Genomic DNA, 12,085 nt, shown 5'->3' with positions numbered 1-12,085 from the left:
GCCGCTCTGAATCGGTCCCGGCTTTACAATCGGGATCCACCCAGATACCCTGATCGACACAGCTTGCTCAGCTTCTCAGCAAGCCTTTGGGAGACTGAGCCAGCTGCTCCCACCCCCTCCACAGCCCAGCACTAGAGGGTGAGAACCGACTGATCTATGGTCTTTGATCGATCAGTTTTCATTAGACCCAGCAGGGTGATGCTACATCTACCTAGGTGAATATAATTTTTTTTTGTGAATGGGGCTGTTGGCATTTACATACAGGGGTTCCCAGCAATCGGCTGCGGATAGAAGCCCCTTTTGAAAGACATGGATGTCTGATGGCTCCTGCAGCTAAACGCAGTGGCTCGTATATAAATGCTCATGGAGCAATTACCTGCAAACGATCGCCCCTGGTCCTAGTATTTCTTGGCTAAAGTTTCAATTATTTGTACTTTTTTTTGCTTTAGAGCAGAAGCGTCAGGCCAGAAGATACCTATAGAGGCTGAACTCTGTGCTAAGTCTCAACTGTCATAACAAAGCTACAATAAGGATTACATTTCAGCAAACAAAAGCTTTGCTATTTTTCATCTTGAGCAGGTGGCTGGAGGAGATTATTTATCGCTCTAAATAATAGGCAGCACTCCAACCGGCTAACTTTTCCAGTTTCATGTCTTTATGAAAGGAAGCATAATATAAAGGTCTATCTGTAAGGTGTAGTACGTGCACAAGATCTCCTTGCGGTTCTTCCATCTAACTTGGACTTGGAGTTTTGCAAAAGTTGGAGGTCAGCTAATTGCATATCCCTGATCTAGACCATTGGTTCTCAACCCCTGTCCTCAGGACCCACCAACAGTCCAGGTTTGCAAGATAACTGAAATACATCACAGGTGATATAATTTGCTGCTCAGTGATTGCAGTATTCTAGTCTGAGTCTCCCCAAGGCAATACTTTAAGGCTTCATTTCCACTGGAGTTTTTACAGCCACTGTTGTTAGCCTTTTTTACAGCTTAAAAACGCCTGTCCATGTTTATTTTGTAAAAAAAAAAAAAAAAATTTTTCTTTTGTGAGCTGCAGCTTTAAAAATGCTGCGGTCGCGTTTTTGAGCGTTTTCACACGTTTTTGAGCGTTTTTTAACGTCTGGCGTTTTTACAGCTCTACTCTGGAGCTTCAGAACGCCCTGGTCCTGCGTTTTTTTTACAGCTCAAAAACGCCTATGCCATTTGCAGCTTTTTTTTTAAATTATGTTTATTGAATTTTTCAAAATATTAGTGTACAAGCATTTTCAATAAAGCATTACACATCAAACTTTTGCGTTGAGAAACGCCGACTTCTTGTCTTACATAAGTTTAAATGAACAGACATATTATAAACTTTAATATGTATATATATTTAAAGCAGAACTTAAGTAAATGGGGAGGGGAAATGATAAGAGAGAGGAGAGAAAGGTTTTTCTGTTTACTGAAATGAGTAAATAATATTACGTATCAATAGGCATATTCTATAATTTCATTTTGTTATGTGTTGACTAAAAACGTCCAGAAAAAAGGTCAATCGTATCCAGAACAATCCATCAGGACTCCAGTAAGGCATGACATTCAGCGGAATTCACAAAGTGTGTCCAACAGGACCATTTATCAAGATATGATCTTGAAGAGTCTCTAGATTGATATATTAATTCTTCCATTTTGGAAATATGGTTTACCTTACGTATCCATTCCGGAATGGTAGGTGGGAGATTTTGTTTTCACTTTGCTGGGATGCAAAGCCTCGCTGCGTTGATGAGGTGTATTATAATGGTGTCTTTGTAAACGGAGTGAGAGAGGCTAGACAAGTGTAGTAAGTATTGTCCCGCCGTGAAATCGGGAGAGTAAGTAGTTATTTGTACTATCAATTTATGTACTCCCGTCCAAAATTCAGCCAATACATTGCATTCCCACCAAATGTGTATCAAACTTCCCGGCGAGACCATACATCGCCAGCAAAGGGGCGATGTGTCTGGGTTAAATTTGTGAATGACCAACGGGGTCTTGTACCATCTTGAATAGATTTTGTATCCGTTTTCTTGTGTACAGATGTTCAATGTGCCTTTGTGCAATCGTTTAAATACATTCGCCCATTGATCATTCGTCACAGAAACTTGAAGGTCCTTTTCCCAATGAAGGTTTGTGTTGTCCAATTGAGGGTCTACGTCAGAATTTAGAAGGTTATAAGTGAAGGAGATGAGGTGGCTCTGAGGGGATTCCCTAAGGCAAATTGTTTCAAATAGTGTCTTTGGCCTATACCATCCACTCATTGGTTCTAGCCTTTCAAGAAATCTAGTGATTTTAACATAATTGATATTGGAGATTTTACAATTAGGGTCAGTAGATTGGAAGGATTCAAGAGACAAAAGAATATTATTCTTAAAGAAATCTGTAGCTCTGTATAACGTTACTGGAAGAGAATCGGGTGTCGATGCGTTACTGTCAGGAAGATAAATTTCAGGATTTATTGTGATTGGGGTAACTGGTCCATACATGGAAGACACTTTCTTCGTCTTACATAAATTCCTGAATATCTTCAGGGACGCTCCTACCATGGGATGTGTTTTAGTTATACGAGGGATCTTTTTGGGGTTGATCCATGGTAGGTGTCTTATAGGTGCACTTGAAAAACAGGAAAGTTCCTCCAATGCTATCCAATCTTTGGATCGAGCATGCACTTGCCAGTCAATTATCTTGGATAGGTGGTAGGCCCAGTAGTACTTGCGCAAATCCGGAACTCCGATACCTCCCAGATGCTTGGGTTCCACCAATTTGTCCCATTTAATTCGAGGTGGTTTCCCACCCCATATAAAGTTTACGCAAATCTTACGAAAGGATGTGAAAAAAGAGCTGGGGATATAAATAGGCAGTGTCTGAAATAGGTATAAAAATCTCGGTAGGATGTTCATCTTAATTATATTCGCACGGCCAAACCATGAGAATAGTCCCTTATCCCATCTTGTTAAATCGGATCTAACCACATTCAATAATGGTACAAAATTTATTAGAGTATATGTCATTTAAATGGGGGGACAAATTAACGCCTAAGTAGGACAAAACTCTATCTTCCCAAACAAATGGGAAGTTCTTTTTGCATAGATTAACCTGGTCTGGAGGTAGGGAGATATTGAGGGCTCTGGATTTTGCAAAATTAATTTTCAAGTTGGACATGTCTTGGAAGATGGAAAAGTCTTAACAGATTGGGGAGTGTAATGATAGGATTAGTCAGAAATAATAGCACATCGTCAGCGAATGCAGCTAATTTATATTGTTTATCTCCAATGGTTATCCCCACAATGTCTTGATTGGCTCGGAGCCTACATAGGAGGGGTTCCAATATTAGAATGAATATGATCGGTGACAATGGGCATCCCTGTCGAGTTCCATTGGACACAGAGAAAGCCTCCGACAGGTTGCCATTTATTTTGATCCTTGCTGTTGGGGAGGAGTAGAGAAGGTTGATATATTGTAGCATACGTTCGTTTAGTCCCATAAATCCCAATGCTGCGTGCATATAATCCCAAGCAGGCGTTTTTAAGCTGTAAAAAACGCTCAGAAAAGTGGCTGTAAAAACGCCAGTGAAAATGAAGCCTGAGGCTGGGTTCACACTACTACACTACTTTCATCCTACTTTGCTCTGCTACATTGGTCCTACATTTATCCTACATTGGTCCTACATCCATCCTACTTTCATGAACAGGATACTACTTTGGTCCGACTTCAATGATATTCAATGGGCCTGAAGTAGGATCAATGTAGGACCAAAAGTAGTACAGGGAGCATTTTCAAAGTCGGACTGACTTGTGTAGGACGCTACAAGACGCTCTCATAGGGAAACATTGAACACAGAGCAAAGTAGGATGAAAGTAGTGTAGTAGTGTGAACCCAGCCTCAATCTGGCCTGTTAGTGGGTCCCGAGGACAGGACTTGAGAACCACCAATCTAGACAAATGCAAACTCGGCTACAAGCAATCATATATGTTTTCATCAGAACAGGAGGAGATCCGGGCTAAGGCTGGGTTCACACTACTACACTACTTTCATCCTACTTTGCTCTGCTACATTGGTCCTACATTGGTCCTACATTTATCCTACATTGGTCCTACATCCATCCTACTTTCATGAACCGGATACTACTTTGGTCCGACTTCAATGATATTCAATGGGTTGAAGTAGGATCAATGTAGGACCAAAAGTAGTACAGGGAGCATTTTCAAAGTCGACCGACTTGTGTAGGACCAGTTAAGACAGCTCTCATAGGGAAACATTGATTTTCACACGTCATGCTACATGAGCTCCCAATGTAGGACCGTTTGTAAGACAAGTGTGAACCCAGCCTAAAAGTCCAACAATTAATAACAGAAAAAATCATCAGCTGGCGTATGGACACTCAGGTGGAGATGGAATCGCAATGTTTAGGAGTAAACATTTCTACTCTGACTAGTGGAGAGTACAAGAGAATAGGACTTATACTTCTCCCTGAGCGGTGAAGGTTAAAACAACCTAAGAGTAGAGATTCAGATCCTGCAATGGTTTATCCCAGACTAGTTCTTTATATGTATGCAACTATAGGAAATAAATATTGGGGGGGAAAAAAAGTTAAGACGTAACAAATATAGTCAGCAAGGGCAAGTACAAATATATTGTTGAAGGTGCAGTTCTACATTAATAAACCTAGAAACAAGACACACAACAAGAAAAATTGATATATATATTTTTGAATGGGCCATTAAAAAAAAAAACGATTCTGTCCATAGATGCAGGGTACCTGTTCAGCTAAGTATATTGTTCCATCAATAGACCACTTGCACCATTATAGAATAAACACAGGCCATTCCAATGTGGGCAAGGCTACCATGAGGAAAGCTTTAAAGCCAGGTCCTAAACTGCATGTATCAGTCTATAGAGACTTGGCATAAAGTTTTATATACCGGTTTGGCAAGCTCAAAAATGCTGCGCCCCAGGTGGCTGTGATCTCACCTTAGAACTGCTGAATGACATTTCCCTTTGGCTGTGCTGCTGAATCTGGGCTTGTTTTCTGTCCCAAAGCCACTGCTTGGCCTGAAAGCTACCCAAATGTTCTAAGAATGTGGAATGAAACACATTGACATCACAAGGCATGCTTTCCCACAAGATTTCAATACTTGGTCATGCTTTCAATACGTATTTAATATATTCTGGGTATATATGTGTGTGTGTGTGTGTGTGTGTGTGTGTGTGTGTGTGTATGTGTATATATATCTATAGAGAGATATAAAATGTGTATGTCAAAATTATTGGGACACCTGCCTTTACACACACATGAACTTTAATGGCATCCCAGTCTTGGTCCATAGAGTTCAATATTAAGTTGGCCCACTTTTTTCAGCTATAACAGCTTCAACCCTTCTGGGACGGCTGTCTACAAGGTTTAGGAATGTTTGACCATTCTTCCAGAAGTGCATTTGTGAGGTCAGGCACTGATGTGGACGAGAAGGCCTGGCTCGCAGTCTCCGCTCTCATTCATCCTAAAGGTGTTCTATTGGGTTGAGGCCAGGACTCTGTGCAGGCCAGTCAAGTTCTTCCACCCCAAACTCGCTTATTCATGCTTTATGGACCTTGCTTTGTGCACTGTTCCAAATCATTTGGTGGAGGTTGGATTATGGTGTGGGGTTGTTTTCCAGGGGTTGGTTTTGGCTCTATAGTTCCAGTGACAGGAATACTTAAGGCATCAGAATACCAAGAAATTTTGAACAATTTCATGCTCCCAAATTTCTGGGAAAAGTTTGGGCATGGCCTCTTCCTGTTTCAACATGACTGTGAGCCAGTTCACAAACCAAGGTCCATAAAGACGTTGATGAGCGAGTTTGGGGTGGAGGAACTTGACTGGCATGCACAGAGTCCTGACCTCTACCCGATAGAACACTATTGGGATGAATTGAAGCGGAGACTGTAAGCCAGGCCTTCCTGTCCAAAATCAGTGCCTGATCTGACAAATGCGTTTCTGGAAAAATGTTCAAACATTCCCATAGACAGAGAGTAGAAGCTATAATAGCTGCAAAGGGTGAGCCAATTCAATACTGAACCCTACAGACTAAGCCTGGGATGCCATTAAAGTTTGTGTGTGTGTGTAAAGGCAATCCCTCTCTCTCTCTCCCTCTCCCTCTCCCTCTCCCTCTCCCTCTCCCTCTCCCTCTCCCTCTCCCTCTCCCTCTCCCTCTCCCTCTCCCTCTCCCTCTCCCTCTCCCTCTCCCTCTCCCTCTCCCTCTCCCTCTCCCTCTCCCTCTCCCTCTCCCTCTCCCTCCCCCTCTCCCTCCCTCCCAACACAGAGAGAGATTTGTGGTGGTGTGTGGGTTTGTTGTGTTTTTGTGGTGACACCGATCAATATGTTTTGGTCAGGGCTAGAGGTAGACCGATATATCGGTCAGCCGATATTTGGCCGTTTTTGTGAAATTGGCATTGGCCGATTTTTTTTGAAAAAATCGGCCGATTAACGGCTACAATATCCGGCCAGCATGGCTGCCTGCCCTGCAGTACTGACCAGTGACCGCGCTCCCCGCATTCGTGTATCCGATTCCTCCATCCGCATGGCCACTGCAGAAGGGACAGAGATTTCACTCGCATCGCTCTGCCCGCCGTGCCCCGCCCCCTCCCTCGGTGTGCTGTTTGGGGAGAAACAAACAATCATTGGCTTACGACTGCCACCTGACTAATGTAACTCCCCCCAGCAGGAGATCGTGGCCAGCAATAGCTCCGTCTTCCTTCCCTGCTGAGGCAGAGTCTGCTGTAACCTCAGACCTGGACATTGCTTGCCTAATATGCTTGTACATAATGATTCAGGGACATCTTGATTAGTTCCATTTGGAGTTTCTAGACCAAATGGAAGATGTATTCACTCCATTGTGTGCTGGGTTAACTCAAATTCTCTTCTTATTTAGATTGTCTGTAACAGTTCCAATGGGATTTTGTAGGGGGTATCCATATGTGTGTAGATGTCCCGACCATGGCAGATGTTACCTTTAACTCTGAAGGATCATTTCTATGCCAACTCAGGGCACCATAATTGTATGTGAATTCTTCCTAAGAAATTGCCATTTTTAAGTCCAAAGTAGAACACCAAATGACACTTTGTGGTAAATACTGCATACAAGCCTATATACATTGTCTGTCTTTTTGTTTTGCAGGAAAATGACATCTTTTTGGGCTGGGAAAAGGGAGCGTGTAAGAAGTGGGGAAAAGGCAAGAAAAAGAGTTCAGATCTGTCCATGGAAGAAATGAAGAAACAGGCTGCAGTTCAGTGTCTGCTTTCAGCTTCTGATGAAGTATGTGTGTGTGTTTTTTTTGATTTGTTTGTTTTTTCCATTTCACCCTTCCTATGTTTCCTTTTGTATATTGTGACTGTGTCGTCTCTGAAAAAACTTTCCAATACCTTCAATTTATTTCTAATTTTTATATGGACAGAAAGGAAATGTTTAGCTTTTGCTGTGGTGTTTGCAATTCTTTTACCTTTTTTCTGTCTCAAATCGTCTCAATGGGTTTGATTCTGGAAACTGTTGGCCAATACAAGCATACTTGTGTTCTCCTGGTGGTTCCGACATAGTCTGAAGGAATATTTATGCAGTGGGGAGAATTTACTGAAACTAGAGCAGCTGTGCATACTAACCAATTGGCTTCTAGATTTAGCTTGTTTAGGCTGAATTCACACCTATGCATTTTTAGTGCTTTTTGCATTTTGCAGATTTGCACTACAGAATGTGTTCCATAGGAAATCATGTTAAATGGCCTATTGTGCAAATCTGAAAAATGCAAAAAGTACTAAAAATGCATAGGTGTGAATCCAGCCTTATGCTGGCCATACACTATACGAAAAATCGGCCGTTCAGACAGTTCGTTCGTTTTTCGAACAGTTAATGGGCACAAAATCGATAATCGTTGGGACGTTTTTTGAGCCGAAAAAACGAAGGACAAGTTTGGAAATCTTCTGCCGAATGAACAATAAATCGGAATGTGTTTCCCGTCCGAACTTTCTGCACTAGGTATATGTAAAAAAAAAAAACGAACCATTTTTTTAAATTTATTTATGTCCACTGAACGATTTATTGGTCATTACATGATGGCACTATCGTTTGCGCTCACGACCGAAAGTTAGTTCAGACGATTTTTCGTAGAGTGTATGGCCAGCATAAGTTGGGCTTTAAAAATGAAAACTAGATGCTAATTTGTTGCCATGTGCAGCTATTGTCATACTCTGGCTGCTTCAGTCTTTAGTAAGTTGCTCTCATTACCTTTTTGCTTTAAAGTGGTGTTCCGGCCAAAAAAAATAAATGTAAAACCAGCAGCTACACATACTGCAGCTGCTGGCTTTTAATAATGGAACACTCGCCTGTCCTGGAGTCCAGCGATATCGGCACATCAGCTTTTGGGTGCTGCCGCCGCCATTGCGAGTAGGGGAACTCGGCAGTGTAACCTTTCGGCTTCACGCTGGGAACCCTACTGCACATGCGAGAGGCCCCGTTGCTCTCTCCTATTGGCTCGGCAGCTGGCGGAGGGAGGAGTGAGCCCTGCGGTGACATCACGGGCCGCGGCCCAGACTCCTGAAAGTGGGAAAGGATATCCTGTCCCCCACCCCCCTGAAAGGTGCCAATTGTGGCACCGGAGGGGGGGAGGAATCCGATAAGCGCAAGTTCTGCTTTAAGATAAATCCCTTGCCAACTAGGTGGAGTATTGCATGGTGCTCCGAAAAGCTACGGTAGACTTTTTTGGTTAGTTACTAGTCACTGGTTCTACATTGAGCAAAAGAACCCCAGACCATCAAAACTGTTGATGTCTCATTGAGAAATGCTTTAATCTACTTGATCGTACAGGAATCCTGCACAATGAACAGAAGTATAAAACTTTCATTACCACTTCCCACCTGTAGGATGTCATATGACTTCCTCCAGTTGAAGTGGTTATACTAGAATGATGCCTGCACAGTCACTTGATCACTTCTATAGGTGGTCCCAGCCTCCCACTGCCACCTTTACCAGGCTCTGCCATCCAATTGCATAGCCCGGTACTGATGCAATGGCAGCACTACACAGAGGCACTCCCTTTGTGATTAGGCAACAGAAACCGCACTAGGGATCAAACCTAAATTAAATAAAAATAAACCAAAAAGCAGCAGCTTGAAGTGAGATGCACACAATAACAGGTAGGATATAAAAGAGAAGCTGCGCTACAAAGTCCCAATCAGTACAGAGAACAGCATGTTAATGATCCATGTTGGGAAAGTCAATCCTCTTCTGAATGGCACCACAGTGACTTCAAAGTGCCCCACCACCTTAAAGACCTGCTTACCGGATGGCAAGCACAAAAGGAATGTGGCTATAGGCCAGCTAAGGCCTTTAGCTTGTAATGATGATCAATACCGAAAACCCAGTAATACAGGCTGGGTTGCTCTCCCCCTGTCGCCATCTATAGAGTCTGTGTCCGTGAGCCCAGCTCATACGTGATGTCAATGGGGAACAATTGACAACGTCGCCTATGACAAAACGCGTCTGGAGGAGGGTATGTGCTGATGTCCCTACGCTATTTACTGGGAGGACAGGCTTTTGATTGATTTGCCGGCCGGTTTTGATTTTTCACATGCAAACTTTCATCCTATCTATGTGCAGTACTTCCTTTTTATATTGAAACCTACTAGACTGTATTATGCTATGGTCAGTCTTCTTTCTGGGTCATTTGCTGGGCTCATGGCCACAGACTCTATAGATGGCGATGGGGAGATCTTCAGCCACCCAGCCTGTGTTACTGGGTTTTCGGTATTGAGGTGTGTGTGTGTAAAAAAAGTATTTGATGCCCTCTCGTGACCATTGAAACTCCACAAGGTGAGATCTTGCATGGAGCATTATTTTGTGTTTCTTCCATTTGTTAATAATCACACCAACTGTTGTCACCCTTTCACCAAGCTGCTTGGTGATGGTCTTGTAGCCCATTCCAGCCTTGTGTAGGTCTACAATCTTGTCCCTGACATCCTTGGACAGCTCTTTGGTCTTGGCCATGGTGGAGAGATCAGAATTGGATTAATCGCTTCTGTGGACAGGTGCCAAGCTGGGATTAAGAGCACTCCCTTTAATCTCAGCTCGTTGCCTGCATAGAAGACACATGGGAGACAAACATCTTGGTGATGGGGGATAATTATTCCATTCCGTGCATGCGTGTATTTTTTTTATATATATATAACACACACACACACTTTCGGGGTTCTAAGAAATATTGATTTTTACATGTAGGGGCGAAATGTCAGAATTGATAAAGCTATTGTCCTATAAGTGACTCATGTTCTTTTCAGTTTAGTGCCCCGTGATGATGCAGGAAATTGTGCTCCTTGACCCATTGACTTTGCAGTTTCATTAAAGCGGGGGTTCACCCTGTTAAAAAAAAAAAAATGTTTTTTTTTTATAAGACCATTACATTCGGCATCGTAGCGCGAGCTACGGTATGCCGGTCTTACATTTTTTATCCCCGTACTCACTGTGCTATCGATGATTGAAGAATCCGGGGAATGGGCGTTCCTATGGTGAGAGAAGGTGATTGACGGCCGGCCCTGGCACGTCACGCTTCTCCGGAAATAGCCGAAATAGGCTTGGCTATTCACGGCGCCTGCGCATAGCCTGTGCGCAGGCGCCGTGAATAGCCGAGACCTACTCCGGCTGTCTTCGGGGAGCGTGACGTGCCAGAGCCGGCCGTCAATCATCCTCCCTCTCCATAGGCACGCCCATTCCCCGCGGGAGTCAGAATCTTCAATCATCGATAGCACAGTGAGTACGGGGATTAAAAATTTAAGACCGGCATACCGTAGCTCGCGCTACGATGCCGAATGTAATGGTCTAATGATGGAAAGGAGGGTGAACCACCGCTTTAAAGTGTTACTAAACCCACAACAGTAAAACAGTCTGTATATGCAGTAAAGCATGCTTGTTACATACTCACTGTGGAACCTAAGGGGCTTAATAGGAAGTAAACACTGATGGGTTTTACTTCCTGTTTTGATCCCTGCAAAGCCTGCAAATTAAAAGCATAACGGGGTAGTATGCATCGCATACTAGCCCATTATGTGACGCTTGTCTGCAAAAGAATCTAGCGCTGTCCCCTGTGCAGGCTGTGTCCATCTTCTGGCCCCTCCTCCTTCCGGGCCGTGGACTCCAGCTCTGTGATTTGCAGGAGCTACGTGACCTCACTTCTGTGCATGCACATGGGAGCCGCCATTAACGGCACAGGTTAGGGAAGAAGAAACGGCACAGAGTTTTGTTTGTTCCCAGGGCATGCGCCGTTTACATTATCGGCGGACTACAAGTGATATATCTCCTAAACGGCGCTCGTTTAGGAGATATTTCCACTACCTATAGGCAAGCCGTATTCTAGGCTTACCTATAAGTAGAACTAGAATTAACAAAAAACTATTTACAACCACTTTAATAATCTTGCATTCTCTCCAAAAATTTCTGGATAAGACCGTTACTGGAGTCGGACTGCACATGCTCAGTTTGATGTTTATTGCTAGAGTTTATTTTTTTTTCTCCTGCCCCCCCCCCCCCCCCCTCGGGATTAGCACTGTCCAGACAGGGTCGGTGGTCCTGCAGTCTTAATAGGACAAGATTTAATAGAAGTCACAAGCCTGCTATATACTGCTGATGAGAAAAAGTATTTGGCAGTTTAGATTTACTAACATGATTGTATTTCCATGTTCTGTGTACTGTGGGAGACAATATACTGTGTAGTGATTGCAGCGTCCTGTGTTTAGTAACACTTTAAAGAAAAAACTTAATGTAATGTATGAATTCCTTCACTGCAATTTTGGCCTACTAACACTTCAGAGGGTATAGTAACCCTGTTCTTTCCAATGCTGCTTTTATACAGACACATGGTTTGAAAGTGATCTACAAACTTTGCAATAACTTCTAAGGTTTAAAGTGGTTTTAAAGGCAGATGATTTTTTTACCTTAATGCATTCTCTGTGTTAAGCTAAATAACCTTCTGCAAGCAGCTCATACCAGCCAGAGGTCTTGAAAGGTCAGTTGAGAGCTGACATAAGCACCCTGGCAACTGTGACATGTATC

The 12,085-nt window shown here is 43.1% G+C and overlaps 1 protein-coding gene across 5 annotated transcripts in view; it reads left to right on the top strand.

The window, feature by feature from the left end:
- KIAA0232 (KIAA0232 ortholog) overlaps nt 1–12,085 on the top strand; it is a 51,894-nt gene that overhangs the window by 16,921 nt on the left and 22,888 nt on the right. For all 5 annotated transcript variants that reach the window (XM_040335391.1, XM_040335392.1, XM_040335394.1 and 2 more), the window contains exon 3: nt 7,169–7,306. In XM_040335391.1, coding sequence (XP_040191325.1) covers nt 7,169–7,306 — 138 coding nt within the window. The remainder of the gene's footprint in view (nt 1–7,168; nt 7,307–12,085) is intronic.

The sequence above is a fragment of the Rana temporaria genome, chromosome 1 (assembly GCF_905171775.1).
Source record: "Rana temporaria chromosome 1, aRanTem1.1, whole genome shotgun sequence".
Lineage (NCBI taxonomy): Eukaryota > Metazoa > Chordata > Amphibia > Anura > Ranidae > Rana > Rana temporaria.
This window is presented reverse-complemented; position numbering and strand designations above follow the sequence as displayed.